The following is a 25,041-nucleotide window of genomic DNA, read 5'->3' on the forward strand; positions in this document are numbered from 1 at the left end:
CATCAGGTGTCCGTTGCATGGACATAATACGTCCAGTACCTGCACCCCCGAAATACTCAAATGTCACCACCTAGGGCAATTTTATAAGAGAACCAAAGGGGGAGAGAGAAGAATACCCAAGGATTTAATTGATTGCCTGATATGATATTCTAGAAGCACCGACGCAGAAGATGGCCTGCCCCTGCTTATTGAATCTTCTCAGTCTTTGACCTAGAGCCATGCGTTAAGAATCATTCCACAATCCCGTTAGCAAACTCAACACAGGCAGTGGCGATGTCACTGGACAGGGGAAAAGGCCTTATATATCTTCGGGTTGCCCCAACGCCCGCGTCTGACGAAGGCGGGCCGCAAGCAGAGAGTCAACATGCGCCAGTGGGTTTGATGAAGCGCTGTCTCCCTGCAAGACAGAGCTTCCAGCTGTCATGGTTATTCTCTCGGGCGCCGGCACTGCAAGATACTTAGAAGCTGTCTTGCGATGAGAACTTCGAAAGACCTGCTCGACACGATCAGCTACCAGACAAAAGTATAGCGATACTACGAAACATACATGCATCAGCTTAGCGATTTCAATCATGTGAATATTGATTTCACCGTCCCCTGCGTCAAGAGCCTTCTGACGGAATGAATGACGCCGGACGGAATCGATAAAGCCGCGCTGGTAGTAGGTGACATGGCGTCGAAAAGCCTCGGTGGAAAGAAACGGGTCCATGCCAAGGAAGGCATCAATCACCTGAATCAGCACCATCTGACCTCCTTGGACGCCATCATATTCTGTGTAGGCCTCACCATCTATCGTGCCAGCGGCCCATCCGTGAAAACCTTGGACGTATGACAGCCAGACAGCGGGACTGACCGTGGAAGGCACAAAGGTCTTGTAGAACGCCTGGAAAACCTTCCGTAGTTGACGGAATATAGACCGTATTGTTTCTGCACATACCGCTTTGTCTCCCCTCTCAAAGTATTCAATCGACTGGGCGATGTGGAGGTAGATAGGGACAGCCTTTGACGTACCCATGAGCTAGATATCCCGAAGCGGGAGAGCAATTCGGACCTACCAGCCTCTCCATCTCCACGAAAATATACGTAAAGTGGTACTCCGATGACCGCACAATATCTGGCATCCCCTCGTTGATCGTATAGATCATCCTTCCACTCGTATCAAAATCGCAAAGCAGATTTGACATGGCGTTCCCCCCTTGTGAATATATACCGTATCGACGACAAAGGTAGTCCCACGGGATGTCCAACTCCACGGGGAAATCGATCACCTTATCATCCTGCGCAACCTTAACAATAGGGTTTGTGGCCCATCTATGCGCAAGATTTAATTAAGCCAACTCAATCAACTGTCCGTGGAATTGGGCTCTCACCGGAATGCATGACGGCAGTAGGCAACGCAGGCAAAGAATCCGTTGCAGGCCTCCCGCGAGAATCCATCGCCCTGTGCCAGATCGCAGAGAGCATTCTCCACCGCGTCCAGGTTAATGTGTGCTTGTAGCAGAGCCGTCATTTGACTGCGAAAGGCCCTGCAGCGGGACAGATTCATTCGGTCGTTGGTGAGGTGTACGTTGCTCGCGAGTTGTGGAGACATTGCGCGGTAGACTTCATGATACGGATGTAGTGCCTCGGGCCATTCCGCGTGGTGAACTGCTCGTGGAGGCCAGCTCCCAGCCCCGTCGGTCTGTATGAGGGTCTGTAGTCGCACCGCCGTTTCATGAGTAGTCCCTAGTGAGTTAATCTGGTCTACAACAGGATGATGGTCCAGATCAAGCGGAGAGTCGCTGTTAGAATGCTGAGTCCGCTGTGTCTTTTGGCGAGTCACCGACAGCCTCATCCAGAACTCGTGTAGAGACGCCGCCATTAGAAATGCCAAACCGGTGAGCATCGTCGAATCGAAGTGCTCGAAGTAATTTTATGCGAAAGATGGTTGCCTTTGGGATGAAAATAAAAACAGAGGGGGGAAAAAGAAAAGAAAGAAAAACGAAAAGTGAGGGAGTAAAGACATTCCTGGGCGACTGGTACCTTGATATGTCTAGATATGTCCGGGATGACATGTGTCTACCAACCCATGTCCAGTGTTGCCGCGTACATTCATCCGTTTGCTTAAGGGTTTCTCAGGTGTGCGTTTACCGACACGGAATATGTGGCCGCAGTGGGCTACGGAACCCCTACGATAATTCGGGTAATAAGCCTATTTGAGCTGGAATGACTAACGAGCAGGTTGTTTAATGGGCAATTGTGTAGGTTCGAAATACGCACGCCCGTATGATAGATCCTGTCCATTCGAATGCCCAACTAACGACAGCTGAGAGACGATATTTCCCGGGCAATATCCTTGCGCCATCAAATACCCGGCGGGAGTCCAAACAGGGGTGAGCGATTTCCCTCTTGCTTCGGGTGATTTGAGTGTCAATCGTTTTATTGAGTAGAGTCAGTTATGATAAATTGGCACGGACCTTTACTCATTCGGAGTTTTCACGGTGGCTAATGGTGAATTCGGAAGTCCATGGGGCTTGTCCATTTATGAGCTTTTTGCTAAGCTGGCTCCTGTCTTTCCTTTGCCTGTGTTTGGAATGTGAATCCTTATCGGGAATCTCCCAAAGGTCCGGCCTTGTGTTTAGCCTGAAGTTTCACTTGCGAACATTAAGCCTCTCTACAGTAGAACGTACGGTGTAGTACCAAGCTTTTGGTCAGATATTCGGGCAAAAATATCAGGGTCCAGAAAGGGTCAACGCAAAAGTATCGCGGACCCTGGTTACGTTAGCGTTTGCACGCAAGAACAGTAACTGGTGATATCCCCCTCCTCCCCATGAAAATGCACAATTTAAACGCTCACCCCGAGTCAGACCACCCATGCATACAGTATATCGTCTGCGGCACGCACTCATTGGGGTTCACTCCTTGAGGGCGGTTGATTTAGACCATTATTGGCCAACGACAGTTTCTAAGTACATTAGAAAAAGATTGGCATCATTGGTCCAGCCTTTCCCAACATTAAAAGATGTAGGGAGGTACGCTGATACTCGCCCCTGGAGCCTTGTGTATATCTCTCTCGGCCTTTTAGCTTGGGGCTCGAGGCGAGCAGCGAATCGTCAAGCACCACGATCCGCTATTTCTTATCCAGTCGTATTATCTCCATCCAAAGTTTACAGGTCCACCGCAGGCTGTATGGTTGCGCCAGGCTTCTCTCGGGAGTCTGTTGTGTAGTCAACTAAGCCACATCCGTCTCTTCTATACGCCTCGCTCATCAAAGAAATACAGGCCAGGCTCAGATCCCCTCACTCCCCCAAGACGCAGTCACGGAAACTGTGCAATTGAAGAAGTCGCCACGGTCTTGATGCCCTCTAAGCTATCGACGCAGCCACGGGCCGCCGCGCTGCCGTTCCAAGCACAGCATCGAGTTCTGGCGGCAGTCCAGCGACGACTCGAGCGCTGCGTATTTGATTTTGCCAGAAAATGGTATCCTGATTTGTGTCAGTTGAAGGACTGGGACTGCGTTGAAAAGGTAGAATTGCATACCGCATTCCGGGCGCTGGAACAGGATGATCGCGGCCGCCTGGCCGGGAACACCACAACAAGCCCGAAGGAAGCCCTGGGCCAATTGCGAGCCCACGTGGTCGGTATCCGACATGCAGCAGTTCATCGAGAATGGCAAAGCCATCGCCAGCTCCTCAAAAAATTAGACACGGCGCATAGATTTGCAACGGTCTGGCTGAGCGACCGGCAGTGTGGAACGGAGCTTCAGCGGTGCCGGCTTCAGGTGGATGCCCTCTTCAACCAATGGAAGAAACGCTCTCGCTGCATCGCCGCCAACCTCGACGCACGCATTGGGCTGTTGAGCGAATCTGACAGGGCTCCGCTATCCGATAGGTATCGTCGCCTCCTGCTGGAGGCAGCACGGCGGCTGGCCCAGAGGAATCTCAATGACTGTGTTGCCCAGGCGGATCGCATCGTTCGTATCACCTTTTCTGCCATTCCCTGACCCAAAAGCAAGCGGATATGCAGTTCAATCATAACAAGGTCAGTGGCCATGGATCACAATTGGGCTGCTGTAAGAGACTGGGGTGTCCGGTTACTGTGGTGACTTGTTGACTCCACGGATGCATGTTTCAGTCTTGACCGGGCAAAAGAACACGTTATCCATTATTCCATTAGACACGACATTGTGGAAACAAAGGCATGGGTCGTTGCGAGTGGGCAGATAGTTTTGGGTGGAAGCGGGTGAAGAGTCGTGATAATGAACCTTGCTGCATTCTCAGGGTTTCAACCTAAGCATCAGACCTAGGAGATGGAATAAGCAATATTCGATTCGCCATAGAAATATACAGTAAGTAGTCTTTTTACTGATCTCCCAAAAAAATGCCCCAGAAGATTCGATTTTCATAGTGTGTCAATCAACATCTTACCGTATTTACGGTAGATACAGCTACGCGGTGCCATATCGCTTTATTACGCCCACAATTCTCAGCTCATTGGATGCTGCGGTTGCCAGGTGAGCATGTTTACATTGGGATGGAGGTGGCATAATACTGTCTATACTGCCCATTATGTATTTCCGTATAACCTCCCTAACCCGTGCGACCACTGTTCACATACCCAGCCCCTCCCAGGAACATGCTATCAAGACGATACCCACGTCAGACCATCGCCACGATTCTCTTGGACCATCAACGGCCATGCTGGCAGTGACAGCACCACATTTGGATCGGCGTTTGCAACGAATGGCGGACAATCCACCATCCTTGATCCACGATCATATCGTAGGAGTGGATAATGCGGGGTAGTGTTGTATGTGGCTATGCTCTGACATACCCCATTTCGTTGAAACTTTGGGTTCCTCTGGCGAGAAGCTAATCGCTCATGTTGTGGCAAAGGGGAGGAGCTAGTCGAAAGAGGAACGTCCGCATCTCGGTGGGCGGAAAGCGATAGGCAGCACGGATCTATTGTTTGAGAGCAAAAGTCCGATATCTTTCCATCGGGCTTCAGAGTCTCAACGCATTGGGGTCCCGAAAGAACAGTGGCGATGGTGCGATATCGGCCATTTCAGGCTGTGCCTCTGGTTCGAGATAGAGCACGTCCGGCTCTCCTACCGAAACATCTGACCGCGGGGCTGCTTCCCCCAGGCGTGGACCTTCCGTCAAGTCTATCAGACCCTGAACAGCTGACATCTCATCTTCCCCAATATGCTACCCGGATAATTCTTCCTCTACCGTGTGCCCATCAGTAGAAAGGCTCACGCCTGGAGTGCGATCTCGGACCTTATCCTGGGCTATGAAGCCAACATTATCCATGGTTTGATACATGTATATATGCGACTCTGCCATGGATTGGAGGAGCGAACTGCATTGGAGCTCCTCTGCTACTTCAGTAGCCGGATGATTGGGCACCCAACACTCGAGTTGGGGAGCACAATTTACATTGTTTCCGTGACACCCGTCACAGGGTAACTCACCGGAGCACTGACAGCCATTCGGATTAGCGAGTTGCCTGGACGTTATCAATGGCCTATATCCTAGGGTCCTGGGACAGTCCGTCTGCCTAATCTTTCATCGAGAACATTTCGCGCATACCTTATTCCACCTTGGCTCTTCAGAATCTCAAATCCCTGAAACTAATATTAAATGAAGGAGAAAATCAGTTGGACCTACCATAGAACTAGAAGGATAAACCTTGTCCTCCGAATCGTCAGGTTCGAAGGGAGTGGTAAACCCTTTTTGTAGAGGACTGTGTACCAGGGGGTGACAGACTGTAAGCATCAATTTCGCCTGGCAGCTGGGATCGCCTTCGCAAGCTGTATTAGGAGACATTGTGATAAGATGGCAATGGCCGGTGTTTGAGTGATTAATTCGGTCTGCTCTGTTGTACCTCAGGGCAAAATCGATGTAGAGATGAATCCAAATTGTCAGGGCCGGCCGTGTGACTTTATGTCTTCCTGGATGAGCATGGCTGGCGCATCTTGCAAACTGTTGAATCTACTTTTATTTTCAGGGTACTGTAGGTCGGGCATTTTCTGTTGCCCGACTGTATGCCGGAGCTCTCCAGTTTTCGTAGGATAAAGCGGCCTGTTATAGGATTCTTCCTACTTCGCTCGGGAATATATATATCATGGGAAAACCGCACGCCCCTCGTAGGAATGTGGCAAGCTCTCGGAGGAACGTGACAAGCAGCTCTCAGAGGTCATCGAAAAGCTCCGCAGATGTTCAGTGCTCTGCAGAATCAGAGTGGATATTGCAGGAGCGGAGCTTAGCTAGCAACCATCCTTATGGTAAATGCACAAGTCACTGAGAGCGTACCTGTACACCAAACCACAGCGCCCATGTCATGTTGAAGAATTTCATATAAAACTACCCATTGATCCCGCCAGTGATGACTATGGATTTGCTTTACTTTGACTCTGAACTACCAAGGCCTCAGTTTCCCACAGGACATAAAATCTCAGTTTAACATACATCTCACGCGCCGAACTCTGAAACCTCCAACAGATATGCATCTATTCGAACTACCGGAAGATGTTCTTCTGTCTATTACAGACGAGGTCGATGGTTCTACGGACCTTCTGTCACTGTGCCGCACTAGCAAGACACTTTTGCGGATTACACTCGGCGTGCTTTACCGGTTCAACATTCAACAACAAGGCAGTTCGGCATTGCTTTGGGCTGCAAGCAAAGACGAGATTACGGTCATTCAGGCGCTGTTAGGTTACGGTGCTGATATAAACGTCAAGGACGACGAAGGATGGTCAACCGTATCCCTGGCAGCACAGAACGGCAATTCTAGAGCTGTGGAACTGCTACTTATGCAGGACAACCTAGATCTGTGGTCTTGCGATCACCGGTTCACCGGTTTCGATCGACCGCGCTACACGAAGCCGCAAGGGCCGGCCATCTTTCTGTGGTCAACTTGCTACTCAATGACAAGCACGTCAATGTGAATGTTATGGATAGAGACAGGAGGACGCCCCTGTGGTGGGCGACCTATTTCCAACATAAGGCGGTGGCGGAGCGACTACTAGCGGTGGATAGAATCGACGTGAATGCACGTAGCCACCTATCTGAATCAGCAGGCGAACCCGTCGAGTCCTCTGCCTCTCTCCATCACCTTGTCCGTTGGGAAGAAAATGCTGCACCCCTGATAAACTTGTTCATCCAGAAAGAGGGACTGGATCCGAATATAGAGAATGAACAACGGCAAACACCACTCTGGTTGGCGGCCGAGAAGGGAGACGCCACGATCGTGGATATGCTGTTATCCCACGGGGATATTAACGTGAATGCATTTAATAGGTCAGGCCGCTCTCCACTCTGGGCTGCCGCACGCTACGGCCATGTGGGGGTCGTTCGAAGGCTCCTTGCCCTTCCCACGACAGACTGGAATCGGACCTCAATGTTCAATGAGTCGCCGCTATTAATCGCCCTCCAATCCGGTCATCTGGACGTTACTAAAGCGCTGCTGAACGGCCGAACAAAAGTTACACTAAATGAACCTAGAGGGGCATTTGGTTTTTCTCGGGCGGAAAAGAAGAGATACGGTGAAATCATTGATGGCATCCTCCGCCAGAGCGGCAGTGCGCGACTGAGCGCAAGGAATATGTTGATTGGAGAATTCTAAATCTAAGTGAGACCTGGGGTTGATTTGGGGGGATATTATTGTGGTAAGGCAGGGGAACTCGAATCCACAGGTGATGAGAAGTTAGCGTCCAACTCAACACTTCCCGAAATAACTATTCGCTCGTAAAATGGCCATGCCCGTCGGGCTTTCCTACCGCAGGGGGTCCCGTAGATCCGTAGGGATGTGGCTCCATTTCCCGGCATTCCTATCTTCCGCCGGATCAAATCACTGGAAAATTGGAGTTTGACTGAAGACATGTGTAGAGTAGTCTAGATAGCTCAATTTTTGAGCAGAATTCTCACTACATCAGCATGCCCTTTTTCCCTCGCGCGGACCAATGGGGTCCGCCCGTAATCCGTTTGCTCGTAGAGATCAGCGCCATGATCCGGCAGTAATTGAACGATATTAGCCCGACCGGTAGATGCAGCAAAACATAGCTCTCCATGTTGTGTAGAGACACTTAGGAGCACTTTTACCATATCTTAAATCTCTGGACTATGACCATGTGAAGATGCGTGATGGCGGCAACATCCTCTCTGCCCGTATCCACACCAGCTTCGATAAGAAGCCGAACAGCCTCGCAATTTCGTCTGTGCACGGCATATCCCAGGGCGGACCGCCCATCCGCATCCGTGGCATGGTGATCGATGTTGCCTAATGCGCATAGGGCCTGCAAGATTCTGCGATGACCGTTATCCACTGCAATGATGATTGGGTACTGGAGGAGCCTGTTGGCAACAGCAATATGGCCCCGACGGGCTGAGGTCAAAACATTCCCATCCAAGGCGTTTACCTCAATATCTAGTCGCATTTGAAGCAGACCTGTGGCGTCCTCATTGCCCGCTTTTGCCGCGTGAAAGAGAGGTGCTTGCCCCTCAGAGTTCAGCGCACTGGTGTTAGCGTGGCCGTCACATAAAAGAATCATTCTACTGCAGAAGGTGTTATTTTTTGGGCGGCGATGTGGAGGGTGGTCTGTCCGGCTTCATCTTGGGCGTGTAGGTCGACGCGTGCCGAGTCAAGAAAAAAAAGTATGTTGCGGGCACACCCCCTTTACTTGCTGCCCGTAGCAGACCAAGGCTGTTTCCATTGTCTACATTGTACTGGTACAGCTGGTCTTCAGGGTGAAGACCTCTGTTTGCCCTCATTGACGCAAATGTCACGGAGCGCAGAGGCAACGGGCAGCACCAGTTTTGGCGGAAGAACCGCCAAGGACATAATTGAACGGATGCAAATAAAACACTGTTGGTACTTCACAACGACGGCAGTTGGCTGTATGTGGTGGATAATATGGTGGGGTAAAGGAACAATCCACGATAGAACCTTCTGCGGATGAATGAATACTCTTCCCCGATCCCTTCATTATTGCCAGTAAAGATCCTTGATATAGCATTCCTTATAGGACCTTTTGGGCCGGTCGATCACCTCTGGACTAATCAATATTAGGAGTGCTCGTACTGGTCATTGACGGATAGTTATGTAAATGGTCATCAACATGTAGACTACGTGGTCAAGGCGTTTCAAAAAGGGCCAACCAACCTGCCTCTGGTTCTTGAGGAATGGCTGATGCTTATGAACTCTCATACTTGATGATAAGTTAAATCGTATCCTTTGCCATAATTTGGACCAGAAATATGCGGTGTAGCCGTAGAAGCCTGTTCCGGAACCCCCGTAATGTGCCGTCACTCTCAGCCAGTCATCAAAAAAAAGGAAAAGGAAAGAAAAGAAAAGAAAAAGAATAGAAAGGAATAAAGAAATAAAGAAAGAAGGGATTATATGATTATATCCCCTCTGCAATAGAATGCAGCCAACAAGTCCTCAAAATCTGAAGGTGATGTCTCTAGGCCAGGTAGTGGTTAGAATATCCACCATCACTGAGTTATATAAAGACCAAGCGGGTTACCCCCGAATTCAAGTAGGCTGGCAAGCTCACAATTCAACCAAGTTCCGGCACAACAGTCAGTAAGAGCTCTTAAAGGCGCCACGCCAAAAAAGAAAAGGAAAAGGAAAAAGAAAACACAAGCCAGAGTCAATCAGGAGTCGCGCGGTATGACGACTAGAGGCCGAGAGAGGGATGCGGAGGCACTGCAAAGGCGGTTAAATGATCCGCATGCGCAGTCAACTGCCAACAAAGCGAATAAGGAGGCTCTGGAAGATCAAGTCCGCGAAGTCAAGCAAAGTCTTCAGAATCCAGATTTTATCAATCAGGCCGAGAATGAAAAGCAGCCAAAAGCCTTGCTCGATCAGATCAATAAAATTACCGAGAAGGAAGAACAGCATGGATCCGAAATGGATGTGGATCATGGGTTGGGATCGGACCCACCAGATTTCGCACAAACCCGAGAAGATCAAGTTCCAGTGGATGACCGCAAGGAAGACAGTATACCCACCGACTATGCGGATATACGTCCAATCGACAGGAACGAGTTGACGGGCGACGATGAGGAAGGACGCGACCTTGACGGCGGGATGACACTAGCCATGAACCAGGCCAGTAAAGGTTCTATCTATCTCAACGCGTACGGGTACAAGAGCTGCGCGATAACCGTCTGGGAATATGCCCAAGCAGAATGCACTGTCGGTAGCCTTACAAACATTCGCGGGAATCCCCACAAGAAGGCCCTGGAGACCAATGAAGATGGGGACTATATCCACAAGGGAAAGATAGGGAGGATCCTAAACGTTGCCTGGGAACCGAAACGGAAGATACGGAGCATCGACGATATCCTGGATTCGGTGGAAGAGCTTAATCCCGAAAACAAGAGACGAGACGCGAAGTACAGGTACCCTTTCAGTACTGTTCTGGTCGAATGGACTGATGGGTTGGAGCGCACGTGGATCAGTCGAACGAATTACAAAACACTCAGCAGCCAGTCAAAGACCTCGAACGAACGAACAGACATGAAATTCTACAAAGTTGGTGTCCTTCAGGTGAAGCGATATCGGGACATTTCAGAGGTTGGCCAGTGTGACGATGACCTGGGAGACCTAGAGAGAACTCCTCCGGGTTTGACGGAGTCACCAGAGCCGGGAGAGTCGAGCGTAAACCGCGGGGTCGAGGTTAGCCACTCAGCCAACAACATGCAAAGGTGGGAAGAATCAGGTGGCCTCAGCCAAGTTGATCAGTTTCAAGGCGCACAAACCCAGAGCAGCAGGACCTCTCCAAGCGATCCCAGTAGGCCAGGCCAGGCCAGTCAGAACCCGGGCAGTGGGAACCCGGGCAGCCAGAACCACGCCAGCCAAGACCAGGGTGATCAGAATCAAACCAAACAAAACCCGGGAAGCCAAAGCCACGAGAACACGCCCAGAACAATGATCACGCCGGATGTGCCATCAAAGCCGCCAAGCCCATCGCAGGTCCAGTCCGTGCAATCTACTCCGTTGCAGCAGACGTCTGAGCGTTCCACGCGGGCACGGCGACCCCCTGAGAGATATGTGCCTTGATACCAGGATACGGTTAGATAGGGATTTTGACAGAGGATATCGTCCCTGAGCCTTCAGTCACATCGATTATGTTAATGTTACGCGCTCCTTTCCTCGTCTATGGTTCAAATTGGTTCAAATTATCTAGTTCTGCGACAATTTGTCCGCTATCTCCCCATCTATCAAACATGCAGCACCTGTAAGCCTGGGGGGATCAGCTGCCGCGGAGAGAGCGCCTAGGAACTCTTCGACCGTAGCCAGCCGCCATCCTTCGAACCCCAGCCCTACGACTTGGGCTGTACAAACAGGGCTTCCGCGAGGATGGCTGGAGACATCCCCTGTCCATCGTCGCGGGGAATTTCGACAGCACCGTGAAGGTAGATCTTGCGGCCCTCCACCTTGTGCGGCCAGGCGCGCAAGCGGATCGGAACATGCGGCGGGACCGATTGCTTGAAAGAAGTGTTGAGGTAGGCGGTGACGGCTGATTGATGCTGGTCTGGCGGTCGACAGCAGTCCGCCAGGATCTGATCCAGCAGCAGGGTTAGGTAACCGCCGAACAGCTTGCCGTTGTAGTAACACATTTGCTGCTGGGGCGCCAACCGCAAGTTCGCCTCCGCTTCTCGCCCCAGACGGTGTGCTCGAAACCGGGGTCTATACCCATCAAGCAACGACTGGAGGAGTCGCTGCGAGGGACTGACCGTAGGGCCCTTGGGGTGGAGCTGAACCATTAACGTCAAATACCTCGAGCTCACATGGAAAGACTTACCAATAACGGCGACGCATGAGCCAGACTCGTGTCCTGGAATAGAGCCGCTGGCTGCGCCGCGCGGTGCAGAGACTGATGGCGTGTCGCTTGACTGAACCGGCAAACAATCGTGCGTCGAGCCATTCTGGGTTGGAAAATCGGTCACTGTCGAAATAATGCTGAAACAGGAGTAGGGGGGGTTGGTTGTATATAATCCAATGAATAGAGATGTGACAGCCATGTCTGCAGCAGCTAGGTATCATATTTATCGACAAGTCGCTCGGCAGATGGGCTGATTCCTTGCACCTGGCCCATTGTTCGACTGGGCAAATGCAGGCGTCAGATTTAACGATATCTGCCTACATATGGGAACTACAGACTTCACCATTCGGTTAAGGTGCTCTTCTGTATAAAGTATGACTGTAGATCAATTCCCATCATACCAAGTCATGCCCAAATACTCGGCTTGCTTTAGGGTGAGATGAATTTTATCTCTACTAAACACCGACGGTAAGGAGCATCTCCTGCTAGGCTACCTGGTCACGGGTTCTTGGGGCCGCACGTCACGGAGTGCAGTCCTGGGAATTGCAAATTGGCCAACGGCGCGGGCAGTCAAATGATTGCGTGGCCCGCGCTCGAGGTGGGATAGGCCAGGGAGGATACGGGATGACCGACTAAACCAGCTGGGACAGGAAGCTTGGGTGGATAACTGTTTGACCAACCTGACCAACCTGAGATTCTTGTCGTCAGACGGGCAATTCACTGCCTCGCTGCTTAATCCACGAACGGTCGAGTTCTACCGAAGTCATGGGTTACACTGTAATCTCATCCATGACCAGATAGTATCCATGGTTTCCTTCTGTTTGAATAGTGGAACATTGTGCAGGCATTCGATTGAGAAAGTGCGGACTCATGTTGAGAATACTCGGGCAAGGAGTGAGGCTTCGGCAAATGGGCAACCGGCATGAGCTTAGGTCAGCATGAAAGAAATTGCCCCGGTTTTCCTCGGAATGTGGGACAAGGCCCTGCCGGTGTTTAGTTACAACGCTAGGCCTTACTGGGGGTGTTCAGGGGTTCAACCTCGGGTTCGGCTTGGCCATCTGGAACATGAACCCTTTGTAGAAACGTATATTACTCGATTGATGCTCGTTGTTTCGCTATGTAATGTAAGAGATTCGTGGTTAACAAAATCGAAAAATGAGGCATAGTCACTGTGAATACTCTAATTTACAGGTTTTTCTTTGTTATTACCTGTTGATCGGTTTCTTCGCGTTTGTTAACCGTTACGTGGAGAATTGGGTTGTTGAATATATATCACCAACACGGCATCAGGAGATCTACGATCAAACACAACAATCGCAACAGATAAATTCACTACAAAGCGACCGATAGCATGGGATTCTTGGTCAACCAAATACCACGAAAATGAATGATTCTGATACATTTCCCGCCCCTAAACGCAGCTCATGATCGTGCTGCACAGTCCCGCCGTCCGGAAGGTTATATATAGTTAGCCCATTGGGTTGATGCCATGCTTAGTCATACCGATCAAGGAACATTGAAAGATCTGGGAAAGATATGAAAAACACTATAAGCTAAATATCATACTGGAATGGTCTGCAAAATGGGGACATCTTGGGAATGGACACTAGAAACGGGTTCTCCTGGGAGCTGAATAGGATCGCGAGAAAGTAGGCATGGAATTGGTGAGTATGATCATGCGCATCGGACGCGATCAGCTGGCGGTCGGTAGACTCGGGGCCTCGCCCGGTCGCGCAGAGCCAGGCCTCTCCCAGCGATTCAGCCAATCCCGGGCATAGCGGCAGAGGACACCGCCTTCCAGGTCTCGCTGTCGCGTCGGGCATTCTGGAACGTGAAGGTCTTGGCGAGCCCGGGGGCGGCCCCCTGGCCACTGGTAATGATGGATCAGCTTCACGGCTGGGTTGGTCTTTTCTCCATGTCGGGCTTCACCTGCCTCCAGCAGCTGCAGCCACTCGGCGAAGGCACCGCGTCGAATCTGAAATTCCACCCGGCGATCATTTGGTCCGTTGGCCCGTGGATTGCTCAGCTATTCTAAATTGCGCAAGTTGTGTGCAAACGGTGGTTAGGCAAGGCCGGAAGACGGGCAACAGCCAGTGGCCGGATTGCTCTCGCCCAAAGAACAACCCGGATTTAGAAGCTCTTCTACTTGGATCTCCTGCTATAGCCATCATGGACAAGCAAAGGTTTGCTACGTCTGGGGTGGCCGTTGTGATATGCAGCGCAATCGGTGTTTCGAAGTAAAGCGTGATGTCACAGGTAGGTGTGCATCTATACGATATATGTTCAAGGTGATGCCTAATATCATGATCGCCCGACTTGGCTGGAAGAAACATAGTATAGCCTATGAAGGTCTCAGGAAACACAGCACAGATCCATTTCCTCTCTCCCGAGCAGCAGCATATGCGGTTTTCCCAAACTTATCTTTGAGCCGCGTGTTGGTAACAGGGCGCAAAGCCTGGACGATTTCGTGATGCCCTCCCGCAGCAGCCCACCAGTACGCCGTCCGCCCGTCACCGTCGACCGCGTTGACATCGGTACCCTGGATATCCAGCAGCATGTTTACCATCTGAGGATGGTTTCCAGAAGAAGCGTGCATGAGGGGCGTCCAGCCCCACTTATCTCGGACACCGAGATGAAGTTTCTCACTTTGCATCAGCAGAAGGTTAAGCACATCCAAATGGCCAAAGATGACCGATACGTGCAATGGCGATGTCCCGGAGACGTTTATTTGATTGACATCAATGTGCTCGTGCCCAAGCAATACCTGCACCATATTCTTTCTACCCGAACGACATGCAACCCACAGTGGCGTGGCCTCGTGTTCAGATTCGGCATTCACTCTAATTCCTGGCTGCTCAAGAAGAAGCTGTGCCACAGGCATGCGTGCATGTTGCACGGCGCGTGCTAGAGGCGTATAGCCATCTAGATCGACGGCATTCAACTCGACGTCGACTTGATTTAGAAGCAACCGGATTAGGCTAGTTTCACCAAAATCAGCAAGGTTATGGAGAGGTGCGCTGCCCCTGTGGTCTGGCATGTTGTAGTTCGCATTTCGATCAAGTAGTCGGCCTAACCATCTATTGGATCCAACAAATGTCACCCACCAAAACGGAGTGCGACCGTGAGAGTCCTGGGCATCAATATCGATTTCTGGGACGCACAGCAAGATATCAATGCACGCGTGCTTGCCGTATTGGATTGCTACATGCAGCGGGGTTTTTTGCTGGCCGTCCCGGGAGTTCACACAAACTCCGCGCTGCTGAAGCAAGAAGCCCATCATCACGGTATTGCCTAAGCGAGCAGCGTGATGAAGGGCGGTTGATTGATTTTCATCCACATCCACGGCATTAATATCAACGCCCCGCCTTAGGAACATCTGTGCAATGCTTGTTCTGTCGTTGGTGACGGCAAGGAAGAAGTGTCTCTCATCTGGCTCCACCTCCTGTTGCAACAGTCTTTTGACCACACATTCGGCACCTCTGGTAATGGCAAGCCTGAGTAAGGAGAGACCGAGAAACCGGAAAGCTGCCGTAGGCCGACAGCAATGGACATATCCAATCTTGTCCAACATATACCTGATGAATACTTCATCACTGTTGATGGACAACGCATACCATAGGATACTCCGGCCTTGATCGTCGCACCCGTTGATGTCAATACCGTGGTTGTTCAGCAGTAGCTCAATTGTGTCCATGGATTGGCACCGCACAGCGCACCAGAGGAGCGACTTCCCATTTTCAATGGAATTGACATTGGCACCGTAGGATAAGAAAGTTTTGGCAATATCCTGCCTGTCATGCTGCACTGCCCAATGAAGCCCGGAGCTGTTGTTTATTGCAATATTCTGTTTGAGAAGTCCCTTGGCAAATGTTGATTGCATGTCGTGACAGGTGAGACATAACGCATAAAAGGTCCTTTCGTCGAGCAGCTCGCCAACCATGCAGCGAAGTTCAAGAGGGAGTCGTGTAAGCATTGTCATTGCTGGATTTGGCGTGGATGGAGATGCCAGTAGAAGTAGCTGTAGCGAGCCACAGCCCCCTCATTGGGCCAGTATGACTCAATTTAAATGTCCTATGGGATGAGAATCCTGAAAAATCGGAAGACGCTGGCGAATAAAAGGAGTGAAGCGCGCTCCGGTGAGCCCGTAGGCTAGCTCTGGGGAGAGATATATGGATCCCTGGGAACGCCGGAGCTCGGAAGAGTCTATAACGCTTTTGCAGTTTAACTAGGTCCCTTCATTCGGACGCTGCCAGGACACGTCATGGCTTGTATGGATTGCTTCGTATATCTGTGCCCTCGAAGCACATAAAGGGTGTGACGCTGCCATAACTCCCTCACACAATCACGCTCACCGAGTTATCAAATTCAATATATTTCCATTCCACTCTAGCTTTTCCCTCCTCACAATGGCACCCACAAAAGCCGTGATCAATTCTGCAACCCAGTTCGGCAAGGATGGAGTACCACCACACCTCATTTTATTTATCTTGCGCCTTGCCTTGTGTGCAGCGAATCACGATAATCGTGAATCCCTATCCGTCCTCCAACTTAATCTGACCCTGTCTAACAAGTTGAATTGGGAATTATGCCTGGAAGACATTGCTCGGCAGGGAGTCCCCTCTCTGCACTGGGCCATTCGGCACACAGCGCTCGACCTCATTGAGAAGTTGCTGAGCTCCGGGGTCGATATCAATACTTGCCCCGGACCTTCTGCCGAGGACAGTTCAGCAAGAGATCAACCCCTACTACAATGTATCACGCACCTGGCCAGATGGTGTTTGCATCAGGAATACTTTGGGACCAACTGTATCTTTAATATGCCAGTAATTGCGGCAATGCCCACTACATGCTGGCTTTGCGGATTTGTGTCACTAAATTCTTTGAACTAGACATGCTTAGAAACATGTAGTTCCTTATGCAAACAGAATACTATTATTTTTTCCCGCGGCTCGCGGTTGAAAAAAAATCCACTAACAAGTTTGATCTCCGTCGCCTTGATCGATATGAGCGTGGGAAAACCTGACTTTGACTAATTGGTGATGATGTAGCCATAGTCATAGCCTCCTGGACACCGTCGGCGATTAAATCTCGGGAATGGCAATGCCACCCGGACAGGTTAAAGGTGCAAATAATGCGGTCGTGGATCATCTTTCGAACAAGCAAACCGAAAGCGAACCATACGAAGGGTGAGCAACCTTTCGTACGGCCAATGCTTATGTGCTGTCGCAAAAGCAAAACTAAGAATCTAAAGCCTTGATTCCATCTTCGCTATGGCCTATCAGATCTCATCTATTCACGGAGACGGCCTCACAGGGCAGAGGGATTTCTGCCCTCTTGGGCATTACCGCATTAGTCTGCTTGCTCCGGTTTGCTGGGCAGTAGGATCAAAGAGCAGAACAAACCGGTTGAATGCTAGCAAGAAAAACTGGCGGGCAAAAGTACGGTAGAGCCTCATCAGGGGAACCTACCATTGTGAGTCGGATCTGTCCTGGATCTTTTTTGCATGCGGGGCATGCAGGAGAAATCTTTTGAAGCGGTCTATAACTTTGGCGCCGTAGATAATAGTAATAATTGACCTCCTGAGTTTACATTGGTATGGCTGGATGCCGGGAACTACCATGATATGATATTTTGGCCCTCAAGTTTGGAATGTCAAAAGAATATATCGCCGATAGGCACTGGCATAGGGCTTGCGTGGGCCCAAGCACCATACCAACTACACCCCATATAAGTACTTCACTGCCGTGTATAGCAAAGCTTGGCCTCCGCGACAGTGGCAACCGCGATGAGAATGTTCGCTCCTTCTCGAGCTTTGATTGTCTTTGTCCTCGGTTCTGGTTTAACAGCAGCCGCGTCATCTGACCAGGCCGTGCGATCCTCCGCTGGCGTATGTTCTTGAGTATTATGACTTCTCGTACAGTGGCAAATAGCAAGCTGATGATTTCTAGAGACTGTACGCACCACTGGAACTTCTTGCCTGGGTCGGCCCAAATTGTGAAGGCAGCCCCGCCTGGACCAATTTTGATGACGCCAGCTTTACACGAAACATATCAAACATCTTCATTGCCCACAGTTTCCGGCTCAACCGCACACTGGAAGGACAGGAACAACTAGACATCTCTGTGACCATTAAATATTCCACGTGGTATCCAAACAAAGAACAAAAGTCACACAATAGCTCCTCATGCACCACGTTCTGGCAGAGCTATTATGCTAGCAACGGGAGTACTGCGTGTCATAATACGCCACCTTTTACGTGCCACCGTCTGTGGAATAACCCAGGCTTACCAGCCTCTTAAAATGATTAACGGGGCCCATCTTTTCATAGAGCTGGCTTCACCAAAAGAAGAATGCGAAAGATTGTGGGTTAAAATTTAATAGACGCAATGGAATATTCTGCAAGAATGTGGACAAGCACTAAGCAAACACGTCCATAATCAAACGCAATAATACGCTTAGCATGCGATCGTTGTTGAAAGTTCTGCTTGTGTTATGTCATAAAGTCAACTAAAAGCCTGTCAATCATGTCGGTTCAGGCCGGAATTTAAACTAGACGATAAAGGCGATACTGGTTGTCTTCTGGGGAAACATGTCCATTTTGACCGGTACGGACTACTGGAATGCGCCCTATTCTCACGCAAATCACTCAATGTCACTTTAAATTTGTCAGCCTGGGTAGATTTGGTTTGGCCTAGGATGACGCTCCTGCAACGAAAACCCTCATGAAGTTTCGCCACTACCATGACCGTTAAGATAGAAAGGAAATCGGATTTCTGTGATAATGGTCTGGTAGATGATCTCGCCCGGGAACATATTGTAATCACCGGAGGGGGGAGTCGACTTATAATAATCTGCAAGTCATCCCCGTGGGAGGTACTGAGGCTACCTTGGCTAATCGGTTTCTAGTGGGCGTTGAGCGCTGCCGCCAAATAAGTCCGTTCGACATCAACGCAGCTGGCCTGAGATTTACTGAGCTTCGGGAAATTGTGGGTCAGCTGATACGAAAAATGGGGCTCAGTAGTGTTGGAGCGACGGGATGATAGATCGCGCAGCTTGTCTTGGTGAGGAATGTTCTGAAGAGGCTGTTTTAGGTAAGTGTGACTATTTTCACGCTCTTAAATTGAGCACTGACGCTTACATGCGGTAGCTGAACAGCACCCACTGCTTCGGGGAGAGACTAATGATGGAAGCCTGAAAACTTGTCTATGTACTTAGTAATTGTCACAAGTTCCCATCAACCGTAGTCAAGACTGGTGAACAGGAACACACGTCACTTCCGCGAGATTCCACTGTGCAACTCGCCTGGCAGACAAGGGCGGTTTCCACGACGCAGGAGAATATGGCTAGCCCTGTGGAAGTGAAGAGGATCAATCCCCGGATCTGAGGTTATTGCACACTGCTACCTGAATGTGCGGGAAGTCGTGTATGCGATTGAAAGTGTGCTGCCATCAGTCAAGAGAGAGTCGATGAAGGAAGAGATTTTTGAGCCTTCGACATTCGTAAAATGGTGAATTAGCACAGTTGGTGCACGGAAGCAAAGTGCCCAAGGGCACTTCCGGAATGCTGGCATCACACTCGATGAGTATGACGTGGAAATCGGTACGTACTACTCAGGGAGCTGGTGTATCATGAAAGGTAGCGCACTCGAATTAACACGGATTAGATTGAAACAGAAGATCAAAATTGAGATCCATTGTCCGCCAACTCCAGGATAACAAGGAGCAACTTGAACAGAATAGCGGAATTAACAAACACTCGTTTCTAACCAGCCGCCAGGTTGCAGTTTCAATATCTGTCCCAGATTCGTCGACCCATCCGCTTTTACATTTACTTCGTCCAAATCACGAAGGATATCCTCTATATAGCTTCCTGTACCGCTGAACTTGAAATTGAACGCAATCACACGGTGGACAGCAAGAAGTCGTTGGGAAGGTGGTTGATGGTACGATTAGGACTCAAGGGCAACGGTCTGACAACAGGTAACGTAATTCCCAGGTGAGCGGAACACCCTAACGAGCGGAACACTTCTGTATTCCATGTAAATCATCAATTTTTTATATTCAAATATCTCAACAACTACAAGCCAAAATCAATTGAAATTAACTATATTTAATACCACGATATATATCAAGTAACTTATTTTGTTTTATGTATTCTGTAAGCTTCTTTGGTTGTTGAGGTATTTGAATATAAAAAATTGATGATTTACATGGAATACAGAAGTGTTCCGCTCGTTGGGGTGTTCCGCTTACCTGGGAATTACGTTAGCAATAGATCGCTTAATAAGGATTTCTGCTAGATAGACATGATCTTGTACTCATAGCGCCGTGAGAGACTTTGCACCTGTGTCCGTAGTGGCGTCTGACACGCTGAAAGTCCGTACGGGGTGATTCTGGTTAATAGCGCTTTCCGAAGTTATTGGACCCTCGTCGGTTGCTCGCATTGCGCCGAGCTCACCAATTTCCGCGGTAAGCCATCGTGAAAAGAACATGAAACGAGACCGAGCTGTAAAAGGTTTCCTAATTCTATAAGCGCTACAGTAGATGTTCTTCTAGCGGAAATCTTTGCCCGGCTAGATGGCTTTCGTTTGGGAAAAGTCAATTTTGGAGGATGGAAGGACGATACAATAATCCAGTATAAACCAAACAAAAGCCCCGTCTATGAGAATGACATAATATAGCTTTGTACTTCGTAAACGGCTGATGGTCTTATAGCAGTTGTTAATGAGACATGGCATTTCAGGGATGATCTGCGTAGATGACTCGCCTGAGCTGTCTGACGAGCACCGGTACCTCTTTCTGGCGCTGCATTACGCCCAAAAGCCACATCCAATGATCTGCCACATGGAAGCTACGCTTCGTAACAGGTGAAAAGCCCAGGACTAGTCAAACAAGGATTATGAGATGTTTTTGCCATTGGACAGCGGTAACGCTCGCAGCTAACAAGCACCGACTGGAAGAATGACAAGCATGAGCCAACAATATCTCGCTACGTACCGCAGACTTTGTGACATCGTCTCTTTCTCGACACAACACCACATTCACAGGACTTGCTGGGTTGTCAGATTACGCGCCTGCGTAGGGTGGTTCAACAACCCTCCAACAAATCGGCGTTTTTACACGTGTGTATTTCTACTTCTAGCATACAAAATTGCCGTCCACAGAGTACTTTCAAGCCGATTCTAGAATACTACAAAGCCGGTGGAGAAAGGCCCGTCCTAGTGATTCGATGTGGCAGTAGAGCCTACCGGGAACTTAAGACACTCACGTTTGCATTTACATTTCGCACTGTATCCGTAGCGATCCATTCACTCCCCATGCTTTTGTGTGGTAGATATGTACAGCTAGTTGTGTGTTCAGTGGTTTGCAGCAGAACCAGAATTTCTGCAGGTCTAGACCACTACTTGCCAAAGCGTAGGTTTACGGCAGATGCCCTTGGCCATTATCCACAAGTTTTCACCTGCGGAGAGGGTACAGTGCTGCAACCTGAAATATTACACGAAGCTGTCGGTCAACAATCAGGTCTTCCGAAAAGAAAACAACAATTCATCACTACTGTAGCGCCACATAGAACTTCGGAGGATAAACCAAACTCAATAAATCCAACTCAGTTTTCTTGAATCAATATTTCAGACTTGGAATCTCGGGCGCGAGCTTTTGAAACAGCGCCCCGTTCATTCGAGCCAAAAGTTCAGCCTCCTGTGTACTTGTCCCATCTGACATGACTTCGTCGATGGTATACTGGGTTTACAGCCATCCCGGTCAGGGAGTGCAAGTCTAGAGAGTTAGTTAACATCCTACGGATAACGCAAAAGCCTTTTTTTTTCTTACGTCGTATGTCAATGTAAATTCGGGCTGACGCAATTATCACGTCAATCTCGTCTATGTCCCGTCCATAAAATGCCATAGGATGGTGTAACAAAAGCCAATGTTGCACCCTGGGTCCTCGTTTTCCACGAATGCATAATTCTCTATACTACAAGGACACCCTTGAGTCTGCTGCTTCCCCTCCACTAGATACAAACCCAAGAAATTATGTGTAAAGCTGGAGCATAGACATGTTCCATGTAGTTTCCCACAGAATATATAGACCGCATAACCTTCCCAGGTGATAGAGAATGGTGTACTTCTATTCTCCTTCATGGCTTCATCTACAATGAAACTATTTGAAGTATTGCACTTCAGATTGGGGATCATATATCTCTCTTGAAAGAGAAAGAAGGCAATCCATCATGTCAGGTGTCCCTGAACACACATTTACCCACTCACGAGGCCTAGAGGGCCTTCATATATCCCAGACAAACGTCATCATCGGCCTCTATGGAGTTCCTGGTTCCGGAAAGTCCGACTTATTAAATAATTTGAAGCTGGAACTAGGGCGTGCTGGTGGCTTCAGATTTTTTGAAGGCTCCGAAGTTATTGCTTCTTTGGTCGCCGGCGGCCTTGACACATTTGAAAAAATGGAAGAGGTTGAAAGACTACACTGGCGCGCACAGGCTATCAAAAAAATCAAAGAACAATGCTTGGAGAGTGGAGAAACCCCGGTGGTGACCGGCCACTTCATGATCTGGACCGAGGGCGAAGATGATGGTATCCGCACCCATACGCCGACTGACTTCAACATTTTTACACACATACTGTACTTGAACGTTGCCCCAGAAGATCTCCTGAGGCGCTATTTGACAGAAACCGATAGGGGACAACCTTCCGTATCAGTCGAGCACCTTTCTAGGTGGCAAAGCACAGAAATTACCGAGCTGCGTCAACTCTGTCGGCGTCATGGTATTTACTATTCGGTTCTGGCACCGGATAAATCTATGGTGAAAAAGGTTGCCGATTTCCTCAAAGACTTTCGCTATCATACGCCAGCATACAATCTCTTACAGGCACGAAAGGCACTAGAAGAGGCCATCGCATTGACTAGAAAAAGCTTCCGTGGGGCATGGGTCATCGACGCAGATAGGACCCTGACCGCGGAGGATAGCGGAGCCTTATTCTGGAGCCTTGCAGATGGACCAGAATCAGACAGCGCACTGCAGGCTTTATTTAGCAGTTCGTGGGCCTACTCATACCAGTCATTTCGCCAAGCCACTTTGCTCTATGAGGAAATAAATGAGCAAACGTACGATTGTCTCTGCCAGAATGTGGCGTCAAGTATCAAAATGCACCCGGAATTTTTGTGTCTTCTACGGCTAGCAGCAGACGCCCACGTGTTCCTAGCTGTGGTTACATCCGGTCCACGTCTTGTTTGGGACAAGGTCATGGAAAGAGAAGGGCTTGCCGGCGTTGTAACCGTGCTTGGTGGCGGCCGCCTTGTGGACGGATACGTCCTGACTCCTGAAGTCAAGGGGAGCTTATGTTCCCAGCTGCGAGGCGTTTACCACATGCTCGTTGTGGCATTTGCAGGCAGCCCAATTGAAATTCCGATGTTGAAAAGGGCAAACCGGGCCATAGTTGTCGCGGGTGTTGAAGGGCAGAGGAGCCGTTCCATGGATGGGGCACTTGCTGAGGCTATTGTGGATGGGTTGCAAGCCTGCCAAACGTTGCTGCCTCGTGGAGCTTCACCGCGACTAAGCACGACACAGTTACCGTTAGTAGACCTCACTGATGCAAACTTTCTGGAATCGCTTATCCCTGGCGGACTTCAACCCGTTCATAACAAGGTCACACATACCACGAACAGGGCTGCCTCTAAGCTACTGATGACCCAGATGCGCGATAAAAGCATCTCCAGTGTTCATCTTAGAGAGGCCCATCGAGCCACCGGAAGATACCTGGCAACAGAGTTACTGGGCGATCCCGATGTTGTCGGTCTCGAGGAGCATCCGATCCAACATGTGCAAGGTCATCAAATAACCGGGTACCGGCTTTTTCACGAAAAGGATACATTGATCGTGGCTATAATGCGCGCTGGTGAACCCATGGCTTATGGTGTCAGTGATACCTTCCCTCTTTCTATGTTTCTCCACGCGAATCATCCCAATGATATTGAACCTGTTCATGTCCATGAGAAGACCACGGTATTACTGGTCGACTCCGTCGTGAATACCGGTCAGACCATTCTGCAGTTTGTGCAGCACATTCGTAAAATTCATGCTACAATACAGATAGTCGTGGTTGCTGGGGTCATCCAATCCAGGTGTGTCACCGGGGGTGATGTTGCCCTGTCGCTGTCGCAATACAAGAGACTCCATATTTGCGCACTTCGTCTGTCTGACAATCAGTTCACCGGCAAGGGAGCCACGGATACTGGAAATCGTCTGTTTAATACCACGCAACTTTAACGAAATCTCTGGAGCGATACCACCGAGAATGATTAGCAGCTTGCAATGGGCTCTGGCGATCTGGATTTAGTATTATCATTTAACAGAATGTATCAAGCTATAGTAGGAATTTTACGAATGTGCTGCACAAACTGCAGAATCGCTGCTGTCTTACTCACCCCTGTTATCTTTAAGTCAGCAGCCTGCCCTGTGGTCTTTTTTGAAAACAACTTTAATGTATCACTTTTGAAATGGCCACTTTTTGTGATCGTGATCAGTTCTTTGCTAGCCTCGTACACAGTCTGAACTGATAGGAAATATAGAGGATGAAGGAGACAAAAGTTCAGGGTTAATAAATCACCTTGACAATATTAAGTAGAAGCTTCAGCGTCCGGGGTTTACAAATGCAATGGAGGTAGCCAAAGAAAATTAGGATAGGCGGTTCGTCGTCCCCGTAATCACAGTAAACCAACCGGACTGCGCTTTGTGTGCCTCCCTTACCAACACAGTGTTTAACATCAGGAAGGATGTACCGGAAATGCGCCACTATGTCATACGCCTATCAAGGAGGTAGAGTTTCCTTTCGTATAGCGGATCGTATCTGGCCAAGGCTTCGCAATCGAATAGGATATGGACGAATCGGAGCATAAACATCCTCCACGCCAAATCAGCCAATATTGCGGCAACGGTCAGCTTACCTAGCATGTCTGTGTGGCCAGCAAAAGGTTGCCACGTATGTTTGTGTCCCGTAGCTGCAGTCCCATTGGACCAACCAGAGGACGGATACTCACCCGTGCTCTACCATGTACAGCTACACATATGTGCTAGTTCTGACACTGGCGACATGTGGTAAAGCCATTGGACTGCTGTGCAAGTCGTTACCAAAGAATTCACCGTGTCCCGTTGGTTGAAGAGTAACCTATTTGCGAGTGCCCATAAAGTGATGAAAACCAACGATTTTCCG

At 49.5% G+C, this 25,041-nt stretch overlaps 7 protein-coding genes across 7 annotated transcripts; 3 read left to right on the forward strand and 4 right to left on the reverse strand.

Moving 5' to 3' along the window:
* Positions 1-298: 298 nt before the first annotated feature.
* LDX57_007810 (uncharacterized protein) lies at positions 299-1,885 on the reverse strand (the record flags this gene model as incomplete). Its single annotated transcript, XM_046089527.1, has 4 exons — positions 299-493; positions 548-1,000; positions 1,056-1,311; positions 1,371-1,885. 4 exons carry the CDS (start codon positions 1,883-1,885, stop codon positions 299-301), a joined length of 1,419 nt encoding a protein of 472 aa, XP_045945498.1.
* Positions 1,886-3,337: 1,452 nt separating this feature from the next.
* Positions 3,338-3,982, forward strand: LDX57_007811 (uncharacterized protein; the record flags this gene model as incomplete). Its single annotated transcript, XM_046089528.1, has 1 exon — positions 3,338-3,982. One exon carries the CDS (start codon positions 3,338-3,340, stop codon positions 3,980-3,982), a length of 645 nt encoding a protein of 214 aa, XP_045945499.1.
* Positions 3,983-9,654: 5,672 nt separating this feature from the next.
* On the forward strand, positions 9,655-11,049 carry LDX57_007812 (uncharacterized protein; the record flags this gene model as incomplete). The annotated part of the gene is made up of 1 exon (XM_046089529.1): positions 9,655-11,049. The coding sequence occupies one exon, from the start codon at positions 9,655-9,657 to the stop codon at positions 11,047-11,049; it is 1,395 nt and encodes a 464-aa protein (XP_045945500.1).
* A 263-nt stretch (positions 11,050-11,312) lies between these two features.
* Positions 11,313-11,917, reverse strand: LDX57_007813 (PaaI family thioesterase; the record flags this gene model as incomplete). The annotated part of the gene is made up of 2 exons (XM_046089530.1): positions 11,313-11,747; positions 11,795-11,917. The coding sequence occupies 2 exons, from the start codon at positions 11,915-11,917 to the stop codon at positions 11,313-11,315; spliced, it is 558 nt and encodes a 185-aa protein (XP_045945501.1).
* A 1,656-nt stretch (positions 11,918-13,573) lies between these two features.
* Positions 13,574-13,813, reverse strand: LDX57_007814 (uncharacterized protein; the record flags this gene model as incomplete). Its single annotated transcript, XM_046089531.1, has 2 exons — positions 13,574-13,678; positions 13,745-13,813. 2 exons carry the CDS (start codon positions 13,811-13,813, stop codon positions 13,574-13,576), a joined length of 174 nt encoding a protein of 57 aa, XP_045945502.1.
* Positions 13,814-14,156: 343 nt separating this feature from the next.
* Positions 14,157-15,794, reverse strand: LDX57_007815 (ankyrin repeat domain-containing protein; the record flags this gene model as incomplete). Its single annotated transcript, XM_046089532.1, has 1 exon — positions 14,157-15,794. The coding sequence occupies one exon, from the start codon at positions 15,792-15,794 to the stop codon at positions 14,157-14,159; it is 1,638 nt and encodes a 545-aa protein (XP_045945503.1).
* A 6,252-nt stretch (positions 15,795-22,046) lies between these two features.
* On the forward strand, positions 22,047-24,098 carry LDX57_007816 (uncharacterized protein; the record flags this gene model as incomplete). The annotated part of the gene is made up of 1 exon (XM_046089533.1): positions 22,047-24,098. One exon carries the CDS (start codon positions 22,047-22,049, stop codon positions 24,096-24,098), a length of 2,052 nt encoding a protein of 683 aa, XP_045945504.1.
* Positions 24,099-25,041: the final 943 nt, after the last annotated feature.

The sequence above is a fragment of the Aspergillus melleus genome (assembly GCF_016097325.1).
Source record: "Aspergillus melleus strain CBS 546.65 chromosome Unknown contig4, whole genome shotgun sequence".
Lineage (NCBI taxonomy): Eukaryota > Fungi > Ascomycota > Eurotiomycetes > Eurotiales > Aspergillaceae > Aspergillus > Aspergillus melleus.